At 43.4% G+C, this 13,663-nt stretch overlaps 1 protein-coding gene across 5 annotated transcripts in view; it reads left to right on the plus strand.

The window, feature by feature from the left end:
- Positions 1 to 4,961: 4,961 nt before the first annotated feature.
- PCNX1 (pecanex 1) overlaps positions 4,962 to 13,663 on the plus strand; it is a 172,468-nt gene continuing 163,766 nt past the window's right edge. For 3 of the 5 annotated variants that reach the window (XM_082617814.1, XM_082617816.1, XM_082617815.1), the window contains exon 1: positions 4,962 to 5,156. In XM_082617814.1, coding sequence (XP_082473940.1) covers positions 5,004 to 5,156 — 153 coding nt within the window. In that variant the 5' untranslated portion in view covers positions 4,962 to 5,003. The remainder of the gene's footprint in view (positions 5,157 to 13,663) is intronic. The other 2 variants (XM_082617817.1, XM_082617818.1) reach the window with 1 other exon arrangement.

Raw genomic sequence — 13,663 nt, forward strand, 5'->3', positions numbered from 1 at the left:
CTCAGTAGTTGTGGCTCACAGGCTTAGTTGCTCCGTGGCATGTGGGATCTTCCCGGACCAGGGCTCGAACCCGTGTCCCCTGCACTGGCAGGCGGGTTCTTAACCACTGTGCCACCAGGGAAGCCCAGCTGCTCTTATTTTACTTATTGATATTTAGCTCCATATCCAGATATTGGTATTTTACAATTGTATTATGTAAGACTTGGGAAGTTCCAGACTCCTCCAACCCCCGCCCCAGCCACCCTTTGATTTTCATTTTCCTGATGTGTTATAAAGTGGTATATAGCTAATGACTAAAAAGAGAATCAGGGAAGAATTCTAGGGCACCTCCCGTCTCTTCCAAATTTCTTCACCTTTATTCCCTATTTCTTCTATGCCGGTGAAATGCTTTTGACTGTTGAAGAGTTACCAACTAAAAGCTAAAACAGATTAAAATCTTTAATTGAAAAGTCATTGTTTTCTGTGTTGCTTTATTTATTCAACGTACATTGACTGTCAGTTGATCTTAACAGCTTGCTACTAGGCCTTGTGTGACAGGCTGAGAAGTGCCCTGCCCTCAAGGAATGTACAGTTTAGTTGGAGGGATATAAAGAAGTACACATTTAGGTGCCAAAAGAATGGAACATATGAGTACTCTAGGCTATTCAAAAAATAGATGAATAGGTTTGAAATAGTCATAATGAATCTTAGTAGGCAGATGGAGGAGTAAGGTTTTCTAGGTAAGGCACATGGCATCAGTAACAGTATAGAGGCAGAAATTGGTAAATCAATGGGCTGATAAATAAAAATAAATAAATGTGTAGGCTGATATTCATGTTAAAAGGTTTTATGTTGGGGAATAACGGGAGCTAAGTTAGAGAAAATAGTGCTTCAGCTTGTAGGGGACCTCGAATGCTTGGCTAAGGAATGCGTCTTTAGTACTGTAGGCACCAGAAGGGAATTGAAAGCTTCTGAGCAAAGGAGGGGCATGGGCAAAGTGGATTGGGGAGATTAATTTGTTGGTGGAATGCAAAATGGTTTTGAAGAGAGATTGGAGGCTATGTGGTCTGAGTTTATGAGAGTTTTCACCAGATTGATTGATCTGGCAGTGTAAAGGAAGGATTGAGCAAGAGAAAGACTAGGAAACTAGACATGGAGGAGGGTGTATGAGGTTCTAAGCCTGAGCGAGTGGGAAAATGTTGGTTTCACCAAGAGAAATAAATAAGAAGGGCTGGTCTGGGGGGCATGTGCATAGAGAAAGACATGGATACCTGCTACATTTAGGTTGCCGGCAGGACATGAGGCTATGATGTCTCAGTGGATCATTGCTACTGCATAAACTGACCAGAGCTGCAGTCTGTATGCCTCTGCTCTGAGGTGGGCTTGGGTGGGGGTTGTTAGAAGGTTTTGCACACTCAGCTTTGTCCCTTTCAGGCAGGAGAGAGCATCCACTGTCAGAGTCCTCAAGGGGCCTGGTCAGGAAGCACAATTTTAATAGAATTAGCTGAAAGATGAACACATGTCAGGTGGTGGTTTGGCAGTAAGTCATTGCTGCTAACTTTGACAGGCTAAGTGTCACATTATTAATGGCTTTTATGCATGGCTAAGAGGGTTAACACTTAGCAAATTAGATTCCTCAGTTTTTGTCCTGCTCTTGTATTTTATGGGTATGACAGGGTATGTTACCTTTCTGCGCCTCAGCTTCCTGTTTTTAAAATAGGAAGCTTGTTGTGGCAACATTCATAAACATTTTGAAAGTTACAGATAAAAAGCACTGCAGCATTCTCTCGCCTCCCACCCTCACCCCAAAGACTGAGTCCGTCTCTGGGAAAGGTCATCCATTTCACTGAATTCTTTCAATGGCTAACTCCCTAAGGCAGTTAATTAGCATTTTTCTAAAATGCTTTTACCAGTCCAGAGCTCAAAGATGAAGTCTATAACTGTCTTTTCTATCTCCTGGACTTGCGCATCCTGCTGACCCCTTTTTACTCAGTGGCTGGTGCCACGTGACTCCCACTTCTAGGCTCTTGGATCAATCCCAGCCATATTGGAGGGGAATTAGAGTTCTATATTAATACTCTGGGACCTCAGCATGAAGTAACCATGGTCAGTATGAAATGCAGTCTCAGTTCTAGGTATTAAGTTCCTCCTTTGTTTCTAAGTCTCCCTCTGTCTGCCAGATCTGGCCTTTGGATACTTGTCTTGTTGCCCTGAGCCCAGGTCCTTGTCCTCCAAACTTGCCCAGTACCTCCTCTCAAGGACCTGAATTCTACTTGTTTTCATCAGTTTCCCAAAGGGAGAGAAATCCAGACCTGGAAGACAGCACTGAGGCTGGGGCCTTGCTATAAGCAACACATTTCCTTAAAGCTTGCCATGATTTCCCAATTTCTGTCTGCTCCTGGATTTCCCAAGGCTGCGTAGCCGCTGCCCATTGGCTTACCACACTTGCATCCTCTGTATTGAACCAGCCTGTCCTGGCTGCCTTCCTGGTTGCTGCCGGTTACATACCCTCCAAATACTGTCTTCTGGCTGCACACTCATCACAACAGATGGGTCTGCCTCCAATTCCATGGATGTATCTAGTTCTGGTCTCCACTTCTTCCAGTCTACCTCACCCCAATTACAGTTAATCCTTTTACATTAAACTACAGCAGATATTTGCTGGAGTGGAAACTGATGTGGTGTTGGAATTTTATCCTTGTTTACATCTTCCTTTGTGTTGGAAAAGCTTGGGATCACTTCCAAAAGCTGCTTAGAGAGCTCTCCTGTCTTCTTTAGGAGAAACAAATGAACACTTGACAATACCTTGTGTCTGTGACAAAGGCTCAAGGCCACTCTCTTAGTTGTAAAATTGCATATTTAACCTTAATTTTGCTTTTAGACATACTAGTATATTTTAAAGTATATTTTAGCCAGTGTTCATTCACGTCTCTCAATTTCAAGGTTTGCTATTGGAACTTCATGGCTTTGTGCTTATAAGGAAATGAACAAATCAAGGCTGGGGATGGTATTCTACATTGGTGGTTTCAAATTTTAAGGTATATTAAAATCTTCCAGAGGGTTCGTTAAAATAGATAGCTAGGTTTCACACCCAGAGTTTCTCTGGATGCCTGAGAATGTGCACTTCTTTTTTAAAAATAAACTATTCTTTTAAAAAAATGTTTATTTATTTGGCTGCACTGGGACTCTTTCTTGTAGTATACAGGATCTAATTCCCTGACTAGGGGTTCGAACACCTGGCTGCCTGCAGTGGGAGCACAGAGTCTTAACCACTGGACCACCAGGGAAATCCTAAAAATTTGTGTTTCTAACAAGTTCTCAGGCAATGTTGGCACAGCTGGTCCTGGGATTACACTTTGAGAACAACTGGCCATACGTTTAAACTGGCCACAGGTGACCAGAAGCTGAGCAGTTATTGACCAGTTCAAACTCTTATCTGAATGGATAAGGTGGAGAGTGCTAAGAAATAAACTTCCAGAGTTCAGTCCATGCAGTTAGGATGACTGCTGGTTCCAGAGGTCTTTCAACCACTTCTGAGAACTTGGGCAATCACTTAGTTTCTTTGTGCTTGGGTTTCCTAATTCATAAAGTAAGGCTAGCCTGTATGCTGCCCTTACAGGAGTATTGTGAAGGTCAAATGAAATGAGTGTGGAAATGTTTGAACTGTAAAGTGGTGTGACTCTGGGAGGTACTGCAATTGTTTTTCAATATTCTTCTTAAAACGTCACCACGGATTTCTTTTGGCTCTCTTGCTTTTCTCATTAATTATAGCAACTTTAATCCAGGAATAGAGAGTACATTTATTGCTATCATAAACTCAAACTTCAAACTCTTTTTTTAAAAAAATTTTATTCAATGAGATCAGACATGCCGTATAAACATTACACAGAGCCAAGAATGATTCCCAGACGTTACAGCTATAAAAAGAAAAGTACGAGACCCTGTTGTGACTTGGGGTGGAGGCGCCGTTAATCTTTCAACCTTGTTTAAATTGGCCCATTAATAAAAATGGCTACAAGTTACAGCACGTTAAAAAATAAAATCACCGTGTACAATGATCAACCTGTCCACCCCATACCTTTACACCTCTTGCAACTTCTATTAATTTATCTGTCTTTGGAAGTAGTAAATCTGTCCAATCCTGGCCGTGGTTATTTTTCTCAGTCAAGGGCCTCCCGCTCACTTTATGGACCAACACAGGTCTTGCTCAAAGTGGGTGCGTTTGTGAGTTTTCAACCGTCATCAGCTGTACCTAATTCTTTCCGGCCTTCAAGGAGTATCTCAGATATGAGCCTCATTGTTCCTAGGCCTTTAATAAATATCGTAATTCGTCAGCCAGGATGCTGACAAGGTCTCGAGGGGTGGAAGACCCGGTTTCTGGACTGGTGATGGAACTTGCCAGCATCGGGTACCGGGAGCGCAGTGGAGTCTCCCACAGCCTTGACTCGCTATCCCCGGAACCTCGGCAGCCCCGCCCCCGGGCCCGGGCCCGCGTCCGCTCGCGCTTCCCCCGGGCGCCACCAGGAGGCGCCCGCGGCTGCCGAGGCGCTGTGCGCACCCGCGGGGAGCCGGATCAAGGGGCGGAGAGAGAGGAGAGGAGAGGAGGAGCTGGAGGGGGCGCGGCTTGCTCCCGGTGCCTCCCGGGCGCCGGGCCTCCTTCTCCGCCAGGCTCTGGGCTGGCGGCCGGCGGGGGTCGCGGCGGCGGCAGCGGCGCTGGCGGGCCGCGGGCGGCGGGAGCCTGGCTCCTGCTCCGGGTGTTAGGAAACAAGATGGCGGCGGCGCCCCGAAGGCCGGTCCCCACCTCTTCTCCGCTCTCCTCCGCCCCGCCGCTCGCCTCCTCCTCCTCCTCGATCTCCTCCTCCTCCTGCAGCAACCCCAGCGACCGCAGAAGCGCCGGCCGGCTCTCCCAGAGCTCCGGAGGGGGATAGATTGGGCAGCTGCGGGCTCCGGCGACCAAGGCAGAGCTGGGGCCGGGGCGGGGACGGCGGCGGCGGCGGCGGCGGCGGCGGCGGCGCCGGGTGGGGATGGGGTCGCAGACGCTGCAGATCCTCCGGCAGGGGGTGTGGGCCGCGCTCAGCGGGGGCTGGTACTACGACCCGCACCAGGCCACCTTCGTGAACGCGCTGCACCTCTACCTGTGGCTCTTTCTGCTCGGCCTGCCCTTCACCCTCTACATGGTGAGTGTGGGGGCGGGGAGGAGGGCGGCTCCATACCCTTCTGGCGGGCCGGGTTTCCCGAGTCCGGCGGACGGTCGCGCCTCCCTGGCTCCGGGCCGGGGGTGCGCCCTCTTCCCCTTCCCGGTGCGCGCGCCCCACCATCCCGCGCCCCGGTCCCCTAGGGGCCCGCCGCCCCCCTCGCTCTGGTGCTCCCCTCCCCCATCCGTACTCCCCACTGTCCTCTCCCTGGAGGGCTTCCCCTATTTCAGTGATGACAGGAGAAGCGAATCAGCAGCAGCCTCCACCTCCCGCCCCCGGGCGCCCAGCCCGTTTTCTGGGAAGTAGTAGCTTCCTAGGCCCCTTCTTCGGGGGTCCTGATCCTGCCCTCTCCAGCCTTTCCTCCCGGGTGGGTGAAGCCCGAGTGGGGCTCCCTGCCTCCGCGTCTGGTGGTGGGTGCCGAGCGTTCTGCTCCCAAGGGCCGCCGCATCCGTCCCTGGCGCGCGTGCTTATCTGCGCTCCGTTCCTCGGGCGCCGGACACCCCTGGGGCACTCCCTGCCCCCAAGGCAGTTCTCGCTCCTCTCTCCGGGGAGTACCCTCCCTTCATCTCTCCTCTAATCCGGGTGCGGAGCTTTTGGAGCCGCAGGGAAGAATGTGTGCCGCTCGGTGCGGAATATATTTTGAGGGGAGTCCGGGCTCTTACTCGCTTAGACGTAGTGGTTGAAAATCTGACTCTCGCCCTTCCTGCCTCTCAAAATCCTGTTTTTGCTTACCAGTGGTTCTTTTCTGTTCGGCTCCGTGGTCAGTGGCTTTTAGTTCCAGGCCAGCTTTGGGGGTAGGGTGCGGGGGAGATACGGGGAATCTGGCTGGCATTTCAGCAGATTTGTTTGGGTTGGTTCAAGGCCTTGTACTGACAGGAAAAAAGGAAAGTACTGCCTGTTGATGAATTCATTACGTTCAGTTTCTCCGAACGACCTAGGTTTTTAAGATATATTTTCACCGAAAGTTGTGAGTGCATTTTCTTTTTTAAAACACATTGGGTTAGGGTGGGGCATTAGGGAGACTAATGTGGAAGAGAGGTGATACTTAAGCTTCAGTTAAAATTTTAAAGTAAACAGAAGGGAGGAAAGATTGGTAACTTTTTATTTTAGGAGAATGCCTTTGAATATATTTCTGCTAACGTTGTGGTTCTTCGTGGAGCTGTAGTACGGGTGCTGGATTAGAAAATCTGGTGAGGATACCCATTTCTTTCCTAAGTGAAGCTCATTTACACTACTTGGCAGAAAAAGTGGAGGAAGATATACTAAATTTCACATTCTCAACAACTTTTAATTTTTCATTGAAATCGTTTGGGAGGGACCTGCTGCTAGAGGTAAAAAAGCCGTTTTACAAAAAATACTGAGTAACTGATGGCTTATTTCTTTAGGGGACTTGTTCAGTCTTGTCACTTTCTGAAAATTTATCACAAAGTGTTATAATTTTCCATTAATTCTGGCCCAGGGAGTTAGTTCTATTTCCACTTCTCTATCTTCCAGGAATATGACATAATTAATGAACAGGTTAATTACTTTGGGTGTAAGAATCCTCAGGCTGTCACAGAGCTCTTTATAGCAGTTTTCTTTTATATCCAGGAGAATTGTAAATTTAAAACTGAAGCCGGTTCTCGGCTAAGACTCTTGGCGTTATTAAGGCATTATTAGAGCAAATGGAAAGCACTGAGTTCACTGCTTCATTTTGGGAGTTTATTCAGTTAAATTTAATTCACAAATAAATATTTGAATGTCTACTGTGTACTGGGCAATTTGCTGGGTTCTGGGAAAATAAAATTGCTTCTCTGACTTTCTTGTTTACGTTAGTGGCAACTCTGTTCTTCCTAAGCCTTTAAAAAGCTCTCGTTGATTCTTCTCTTCCTCTCTCTTCACATCCGGTTCATCAACAAATCATGTGGGTTCTATCTTTGAAACCTAACTAGAATCCAGCTAATCATCATCACCACTCCCTTGGTTCAAGACATCATTATATTTCTCTTGGGTTGTTGCAGTGTTCTAATGAGGGTCAGTGCTTCCATTCTTTATTCTCTATTCATAAAGATGTCTGAGTGATTCCTTAAAACATAAGTCAGATCATGGCACTCAGCTCAGAGCCTCCCTTCCCGTGTGTTTACCCTCTCCCCCACTCCATTTGCCTTCTTACAATTTTCCCCACACAATAACTACGTTCCTGCCTCAGGGCCTTTGCACTTGCTATTTTCCCTCTGGATGACTCCTCCCCTCCAGATATATGTGTGACTTAACGTGCTGCACTTATTTCAGATTTCAGTTATATGCGAGGCTTTCCTTGATAACCACTGTAAAATAGCAACTTCCCAGCTCCTACAATACTTCCTAGCCCCCCACCCTCCTTTATTTAATAGCACTTGTTACAAATTGGTATATATTTATTACTTAATCTCTCTCTTATCCCATTAGAATATAAACTCTAAGAGGGCAGAGGCTTTTTGTTTACTGCTGTGTTATCAAGACCTAGTTCAGTGCCAAGCACATAGTGAGAACTCAAATATTAAATGAATGATTAGAAATGAACAAAACACAGCTTTTGCCTTCAAGGAAGTTTAAGTCTAGCCTGGGGATAATGAACAATTACAAGCATTAGAATTGTTGTGAAAAGGTAAGTACAGAATGGCCCTGAGCTTTTAGTCAGGGGATTGATCCTAGTCTAGGGGCAGTTAGCAAAGAAGATTGGTAAATGTTTACTTGGAAGTTATCAGCATTATAGAGGACAGTCCAGGCCACAGACTAGAATATCTGGGGAGAAAGTATAATTCATTAAAAAGAAAATGGCTTGGCCAGAACTCCAAAGCCTAACAGCAGTTAAAAATCAGCAAAGGAGACAAGAAAGGTAAAAGGAAAATGAAGAGAGGAACTCATAACAGAAGCCAAAGAAAAAGTTCTTGAAAAGGAGAAAATGGTAAAAAATGCCAAATTGCCCTCCTGAAAGGCGGTACTAATTTAAATTTTCATCAACAGGATTGAGAGTACTTGTCTTCCCACCTCTTCTCAACACTTTGCAAAAAAGAGTGTTAATGGTTGTAAATTTCTTTTTCAACGGAATATTGAATAAATGATTTCAGTAATATTCTGTTTTTGATAGTAGGCAGAATTTGTCTTAAAGTACTTTTTTTTTTTTTTTTTTTTGCGGTACGCGGGCCTCTCACTGTTGGGGCCTCTCCCATTGCGGAGCACAGACTCCGGACGCGCAGGCTCAGCGGCCATGGCTCACGGGGATCCTCCCAGACCGGGGCACGAACCCGTGTCCCCTGCATCGGCAGGCGGACTCTCAACCACTGCGCCACCGGGGAAGCCCTTAAAAGTACTTTTTTTTTTTTTTTTTTGCGGTATGCGGGCCTCTCACTGTTGTGGCCTCTCCCGTTGCGGAGCACAGGCTCCGGACGCGCAGGCTCAGCGGCCATGGCTCACGGGCCCAGCCGCTCCACAGCATGTGGGATCCTCCCAGACCGGGGCACGAACCCGTGACCCCTGCATCGGCAGGCAGACTCCCAACCACTGCGCCACCAGGGAAGCCCTAAAAGTACTTTTTAATCCAAACTTTTCTTAGTCCAAACTAAGGATGTTTACTGCACTAACATATATCACAAAACAACTTTTATTTGATTTTTCCTATTCTCTGCACTCAGATAATTTTCACAGTTAGGTAATTGGTAAACAAGCAGAAATGTTTCTTTGAGAGGAGATTGGTTGCGTCTTTCTGGTATTTTATCTGAGTTAAATCAAATGGTTTTCCTGTGTCTCTGTGCATAGCTGGGGAGGACAGAGAATCATTTTGTGTGTGGGCTAGGACATCTGGGACACCGGGGTAGTAACACTAGGATAGCATAGAGTAATGGTATGGAAAAGCACAGAGTACAACAAATATTCTGTAGATTCTACTATACTGTTGACTTCTTTAGCATTACAGATGAATTTTGCCAAACCACAGTGGAATAAATAGTGACTGATTCTGATTCCTCTGGTTCCTCTCCCTGTCCCCTTAAAAGTTGATTAAAAGCTTTCTTTGCTGGAATTGTAACATAGTTCACACTTCCTTTCCTTCCTTTATCATGAGAACCTGAGGGGTTGCATGTTTTATAACTTGTACGGTCGGTGCTAGTCTCTTTTGCTTTGTGTTATAATAAGAAAGAAAAGAAAACCTAGGGGAAAGCAAGCCATTTCCTTTTGAGATTTTAAGGGAAAAAAAAAAGTCCTATTTGTAGAGCTTTGTACAAACCAAATAGAAACCTGAGTGCCAACTGCCCTGAGAATAGGCAGGAATATTAGTCACAAATTTGAGAAACTTGAATCATGTATGTGGCTGTTTTCCTAATCCTCCTCACTCCCTGAAAGTTGTCTAGACATAAACTAAACAGATCCAAGCACCATAGTTGTCATCTTGAAAACTTTGTATTTTGAAATAATTTTAGGTTTACAGAAAAGTTACAAAAATAGTATAGAGAGTTCTTATATACCCTTTGCCCAGCTTCCTCTAATATTAAAATCTTACATAACCCATGGTTCATTTGTCAAAATGAAGAAATTAACATCGGTACAGTACTAGTAATGAATTGTAGACATTATTTGGATTTCACCAGTTTTTCCATTAATGTCTCTTTTCTGTTTCAGGATCCAGCCTAGGATACTGTATTGCATTTAGTATCACCATCTTTAACATGGCTTGCTTTCTTTCTGTTTTCCCTTACCATGCTGGGATTCTATTCTTTAAGGAATTTTACAATTTATAACAATTAATCAAATTGTGTCTTATAAGAAAAATTAGTGAAAGGTTTTTTATGCCTGTGATAGGTACATTTTAGATGGAGAAAGGAGGAGAGTATTCTGAATGATTTTTAAACCAAGCATTGACCATTAACCTATGTGAGGCTGTTTTTGAATTGAGATATTTTACATATGAAGAATTGTATGACATGAAATCATTCTAAAGAAGAAAAAGACTTTAGACCTCATTCACACAAAATGGACACCAGTGTCTTAGCTTCCTCCTATAATGCTGTTTTCCGAATTTATAAATGAGAAGCAATGAGACAAATGCACAACCATATTACAAGGTAGACTGTGACTAATCCCTTATGTGTCGTAAAGTGTTCAGGACTTGGAAGGAGGATGCAGTTATTTCCTAGAAGGCTTTATGCAGAGGATAATTCATACGTTCACAACTTGGACTGTATGCTGGGCACTGTGGTAGGCCTTATGGTGGGGGACCTTTCTAAGGTTTGTTATTTGTGCCGGAACATCATTCCCCATAATCTTCCCACCAGGCAAGTGAATCTTTGTTCTATGGAAAAGATCGTTTAGTGAAAGAATAGGTGTTCTCGGGTGTAATGGTTTGCTCTGCTATCAAGTATTTTATTGTAATACATCCAACATGTTAAAGCTTTCTTAAACCTTGTTTAATTGTTCAAAGTTATAGTTCCTAGGATTTATAAAATTTAACATGATATCTAACATGGTTAGTGCTTTGTTCCAAATTTCCCTTTCATTGTTGGCTTTGCCTTTGATTTGGTAATCTTACACAACTACTGACAAGTGTTTATAGCATCGTTTTTGTTCACATCATTATGCAATGTCAGTGGTACTCAAACTTTCACTGTGTATCTATCTTGGCTTTCTTCCTTATTAAAGAATATCTGTAGGTAAAACACAGAAAGTCAAAGTAACTAAAATCACAAAGTGCACCACATAGCTCTTCACACTGTTCTAGGCATTGGCAGGTGGCTTTCAGCTAATTATAACTATATATTTTTGCTCACTAGTAGGGTGAGGAGAATTAGAATTCTCCATTGGATGGTTTCAAACTACCTGCCCTCCACTCCTCTGCTCATTCTGAGTAACTGCTCATCCCTTTTCCTTCTGTAGCAAGATGCACATCACAACACAGGCTGGAGGGAGGCTGATGTTGAGATAATCCTGAATCTGCTTTTTTTTTTTTTTTTTTTTAAAAGGAAGTTACTCAGCAGCTTTGGAAGATTATTAGGAATTCTTTTTATATTCCTTACTTGTGTCTCTCATGATACTCCACTTGAGAATTGCTGGCCTATCATATGACACAGGCTTCTACACAAGGGATAACATAGGGCAGAGCTGCCATTACCTTTCTTCTTAAAAAAAAAAAAAAACACATAGCGCACCATCTAATAACTGGGAATTAATTTGCCTGCATTCCTATTTTGCTTTATTCCAATAAATCAGTATCTGGGGGAGATTCCAGGCAAGTGTAGTTTGAAAAGCCACTCCCCCTAGATGTACCAGCAGAAAAAGCCTGTAGGTGATTGCTGGTGAGCACCTCATGCTAACAGTCACTACCTGGGAGTTTTAGTCTATTATTTGTGACTGTCTGAAAATACCTTATTGTTTCCTGCTTAAGTTGCTGGTTTAACTCATCTCCTTTTTTCAGCAGTGAATAAATTACTGAATAGCTTTGACTCTGGCTGTAATAGGGGCTTTTATGGTACTGAAAGTAGTAACGCTTATATAGTGCTTTTTACCCAGTATAGTATAATCCTTGAGCATTTCACCCTCCAGTTAAAAAGCCATTGTTAGGTTTTTTATCATGAAAATATTACTGGTTGTAGAAATTGTTCCATGTGGTAATCAAGTATATATAATCCAAAATGAAAGTACATATAATCCAAAGTAAGGGTCCAAAATAAAAGCAAACAATGCTGTGGCAATAGTGTGGTGCACATTTGTATATATAAGATTTTACACCTGGAAGTTCACAGCATAAGTTTCTAGAAAAATTGCTGGGTCAAATTATGTACATTTAAAATTGAATGTCAAATTATACCTCAGAAAATGTTGTACCAGTTTATATTCTCACTAGTGTATGAAAGGACCTGTTGCCCTTTGTTTTCACCAACATTGGTTATTATGTCTTTTTGATGTGATAGTGTAAACTGGCATCTTGTTTTAATTTTTGTTTTTTTATTAATAGGTTCTTTGAGTATCTTTTCATAGGCTTAGTAGACATTTATATCTTTTTTCTTTTAGCTGCCTGTTGTATGCTTTATCCTTTTTTGAAGGTCATGTTCTTTCTAAGTGATTTTTGAGAGCCCCTTGTATGTTTAAAAATTAGATCTTTGTTATGTATTAAAAATTTCCCCTAATTTGTCTTTTAACTGTATGATTGAGGGTTTTCTTTGTTGTTGTTGCGGTGCGCGGGCCTCTCACTGTTGTGGCCTCTCCCATTGCGGAGCACAGGCTCAGCGGCCATGGCTCACAGGCCCAGCCACTCCACAGCATGTGGGATCTTCCCGGACCAGGGCACGAACCTGTGTCCCCTGCATCGGCAGGCAGACCCTCAACCACTGCGCCACCAGGGAAGCCCTATTTTTAATTTTTTGAGGCGCCTCTGTACTGTTTTCCATAGTGGCTGTACCAGTTTACGTTCTCATCAACAGTGCGCAAGGGTTCCCTTTTCTCCGCATCCTTGTTAGCACTCGCTCTTTATTGTCTTTTTGATATTAGCCATTTTTACAGGTGTGAGGTGATATCTCATTGTGGTTTTGATTTGTTGAGGATTTTTGCATCTATTCATCAGCGTTATTGGCCTGTAATTTTCTTTTCTTGTGGTATCTGGTTTTGGTATCAGGATAATGCTGGCCTCATCAAGTGAGTTTGTAAGTGTTCCTTTGTCTTGTGTTTTTGAGAAGACTTTGAGAAGGATTGGCATTAGGTTTTTAAATGTTTGGTAGAATTCACCAGTGAAGTTGTCTGGTCCTGGACTTTTGTTGGGTTTAGTTTTTTTATTTTTAATAGTTCCATAGTAATGCATTGCATGGATATATTATTTATCATGTTACCTGCTGATAGATGTTTAATTTGTTTACAGCCTTTTGCTAACACAAACCATGCTGCAGTAAATAATCATACAGATGTCATCTCACCTGTGTCTAGATATAATATTAAGATAAATTCCTAGAAATCAGATTGGTTGGTCAAAAGGGTAAATGCTTTTGTAGTTCTGAAAGATAGTGCCAAATGGCCCTCCAGAGGGATTGTACCACTTAACTGGCATGCCCGCAGGCAGTGTATCAGAGCCTCTTAGTGCTTCTGCGTGCCACAGCCTCACATAGTTCTGCGATTTTCATTGGTAAGAAATAGTATCTTAGAGTGGTTTTAATTGGCATTTGTCCTACTTTGAGTGGGATTGAGATGCTTTTCATAAGCTTCAGGGTCATTTTTTCCCTATTTTTCTGAAATAGTTCACGTGCTTTATCCATTTTCTACTAGGTTATATGTTAAGGATTAATTATATGTTAGTCCTCTGTAATCTAATTGCAAACATCTAATAGTTTTTATAGTTCATCCAATTTGGAATTTATTTTGCTGTAAGCAATATATGAGTGTCTAGTTAAAAAAAAATTTTTTTTTTTGTTAGGCAGTTGTCCCAATCAACCTAATGTATTAAACAATCCTGTCTTTTCTCAGGGGTTTAAATGCCACCTTTCTAATCTAAG

Source organism: Mesoplodon mirus (genome assembly GCF_964341445.2).
Source record: "Mesoplodon mirus genome assembly, chromosome: 4".
Lineage (NCBI taxonomy): Eukaryota > Metazoa > Chordata > Mammalia > Artiodactyla > Ziphiidae > Mesoplodon > Mesoplodon mirus.